Raw genomic sequence first — 3,025 nt, forward strand, 5'->3', positions numbered from 1 at the left:
GTATTTTTAGTGGAGACAGGGTTTCACTGTGTTAGCCAGGATGGTCTCGATCTCCTGACCTTGTGATCCGCCCGCCTCGGCCTCCCAAAGTGCTGGGATTATAGGCATGAGCCACCGTGCCCAGCCAAGGAAGCACTTTTAAAGCTAGAAGGTGCTGTGCAGAAAAGACTCTTACCTTTGCATCTAGCTCTTGAAGCAGGCTCTCCTTTCATGCCAGGTACCCTCCCCAAGCCTTGTGTGGCATCTGTTAGTGTGTATAAATCTGGACCGAAATGCCACATTTTTGTTTTATTTAGCTCCAGAACCAAGGACTGAAAGATTACTGCTTTGACTATAACCCACCCGATGAAAACCAGATCGTGGGACACCAGGTCATTCTGTACGTCTGTCATGGGATGGGCCATAATCAGGTAGGTATGAGCCTCAAGAGAGGAGAAAGCTGTGTGTTTTGTTAAAAAAATTAAATATTTGAATCTTTTTCTTGTAAAAATAATATTTGGGAAATATAAAAAGTAGAAGCCTGGGGTGAATGGCCAGACTCAGAGAGACCACTGTTAAAATTAAAATGTGTTTTCTTCCCATCATTTTTTATACATGACACATAGAGATTATGTGTTGTAAATAGTTGTCATAATGTCTGTATGTTTTATATTCCATCATTTCCATTCCCTTCATCATACTTTTCTTATGTTATTAGATATCCTTTGAGAATATCATTCCTAGTGGCCTCTTGATATTTCATTTTGTACCTGTATTGCTGTTTAGTTAACTGGTTCTCTGCCTCCCTGTCTTTGCAATTATAAATAACTCTGCCTCTAACACCTTGGGTCAGATAGAAGGAAGGATAAAGTAACAGATCTGTGTTTCAGATGATTTCCTTATAATTAATTGTTAAGTGGAACGATAGGTTTAATACATAGGGCCACCTTGCAAGGTGGTGTTTAGTGACATTGCCTGAACTGGGGGCCCAGGTGTATCTGTCTGGCGAAGGGCTGTACTTCAGGCTGGGCAGGGGAGGTTCAGTCCTGGGGGAGTCTGAAGACCAGAAAAGGACCCCCAGTGCTGGAAAGCAGTTGACAGGACCCTTGGAGGATGCAGGAATGGAGAGAAGTGTTGGTTATGGGCCTCTGAAGCTTTACCGTACTAAGGAGTTATCAGACACTAGGAAATGAAGGGATGGAGATGCAAATGTTTTTCCCCAATCTGGATTCACCCCAGTGCCACTTGAATGTGAAGCCTTCTTATGGTCAACAGTAAACTTTCTTAATTCCAACCCCTGCAACCTTAAATTACTTAGGTTTTCAACACTGTTTAGAACAGCCTTCCTCAAAGCTGATGGTACCTGAGTGCTACCATCAGCATCATCTGGGAGCTTGGAAATGCACCTTTTCAGACTGATCCCAACCCTTCCGAATCCCAGACTCTTGTTTTACGCAGCTTTTCAGGAGATAATGCTGTGAGCAGCCCTGCTCTGTGCACCTTAAGAACACCTACCTGTGTCAGAATTTTTGGAAGGGGCTGGTGGGGTAGGTGGGTGTCTTGTCAAAGATGCAGAACATGCAGCTTCCTAGGCCCCACCTCACACACAAGGAATCCTTATTCCGTCTCTGGGATGGGGCCAGCAATCAGCATTTTTAACAGGCACTGTAGGTAGTTCCTAGTACACTCAGGTAGGAAAACCGTTGTCTGGGAAGAACCAAGTTTCCCTGTTAGCGGTCACGTTACCTACTTGTGCACAACATTTTACATTTTCTAAGAACTGTCAAATTGGAGGTTTGGGAGGAGAGACTGAGGAAAAGGAGAGGAAGTAGCTAGTCAAGGTCACAGAGAGCCCTGAAGAGCTAGTGCTGGGATGGGTCCATTTCCCTTCCTCCCATCCCACACCAGCACAGCATTCAGCACTGCAGGCAGGGGGTGACATGCGCGAGCCCTGTCTCACTGTCTAGCAAGCCGGGCAGGCATGGGAAGGACCATTTCCTCCACACTCCTGTAGCACTGCAGTAGCGGTCCACTGAGGGCTGTGGGATGCGGAGGAACCCATCACACAGGCTCGTGTTGGTGGTGACGCGGATACATGACCCCAGCCACACTCTCGTGATCCCAGGTTCTTGTCCAGCGATCTTTCCTCTTCCCATGTCAGTGGAATGTGTTGTGTTACATGTTGGCTACCCCATTTTTAGTTTTTCGAGTACACGTCCCAGAAAGAAATACGCTATAACACCCACCAGCCAGAGGGCTGCATTGCTGTGGAAGCAGGAATGGATATCCTTATCATGCATCTCTGCGAAGAAACTGCCCCAGAGAATCAGAAGTTCATCTTGCAGGAGGTAGGTGAACTCTCTCCTTCCTTCCTGCTGACGGTCCCTGGGCTATAAGGGAGACTGTGAGAGTCAGACATTCTGTCTGGCATAGTCCTGGTGAGGATCAGGGATGTGGTCACGCATGGACAGGAGCTCTGCTCTGGAAGACCTGAAACCTCAGCCCCAGTGAGCCTGGGGCGTGGTAATGGCAGGAGATTGGAGTCCCCTGGCACGCGGTGTCATAAGCACTGCCTTCCTTCCTCATTGTCCAGTCCCTTTCAGTCTTTTCCATTTCCCTTGCACCCCCATGAGCTGCAGGCACCGGCTGGGAAACAGCTCTTACAAATGCATTCAGAGATGAAAGGGCTTTAAATGAGTGAGCCAAATAGCCCAAGGGTAAGGATGTTAGCCAAAGTGTTAGATCCAGATATAAGCCACCCCATCTCTCTAAGCCTTGTTTTTCCCGGGTCTAAAATAGGTACAATAGGCCAGGCACGGTGGCTCATGCCTGTAATCCCAGCACTTTGGGAGGCCAAGGCAGGTGGATCGTCTGAAGCCAGGAGTTCCAGACCAGCCTGGTCAACGTGGCAAAACCCCATCTCTATTAAAAAACAAAAACAAAAAATTAGCCAGGTGTGGTGGTACACCCGTATAGTCCCATCTACTTGGGAGGCTGAAGCAGGAGAATCACTTGAACCCGGAAGGCGGAGGTTGCAGTGAGCCGA

The 3,025-nt window shown here is 47.7% G+C and overlaps 1 protein-coding gene across 1 annotated transcript in view; it reads left to right on the forward strand.

Moving 5' to 3' along the window:
• GALNT12 (polypeptide N-acetylgalactosaminyltransferase 12) overlaps window positions 1-3,025 on the forward strand; it is a gene marked incomplete at its 5' end in the record, with an annotated part of 50,160 nt that overhangs the window by 36,215 nt on the left and 10,920 nt on the right. Inside the window, 2 exons of the mRNA XM_011993775.1 lie at window positions 297-410; window positions 2,181-2,327. Coding sequence (XP_011849165.1) covers window positions 297-410; window positions 2,181-2,327 — 261 coding nt within the window. The remainder of the gene's footprint in view (window positions 1-296; window positions 411-2,180; window positions 2,328-3,025) is intronic.

This window comes from Mandrillus leucophaeus, unplaced genomic scaffold (assembly GCF_000951045.1).
Source record: "Mandrillus leucophaeus isolate KB7577 unplaced genomic scaffold, Mleu.le_1.0 Scaffold433, whole genome shotgun sequence".
Taxonomy (NCBI): Eukaryota; Metazoa; Chordata; class Mammalia; order Primates; family Cercopithecidae; genus Mandrillus; species Mandrillus leucophaeus.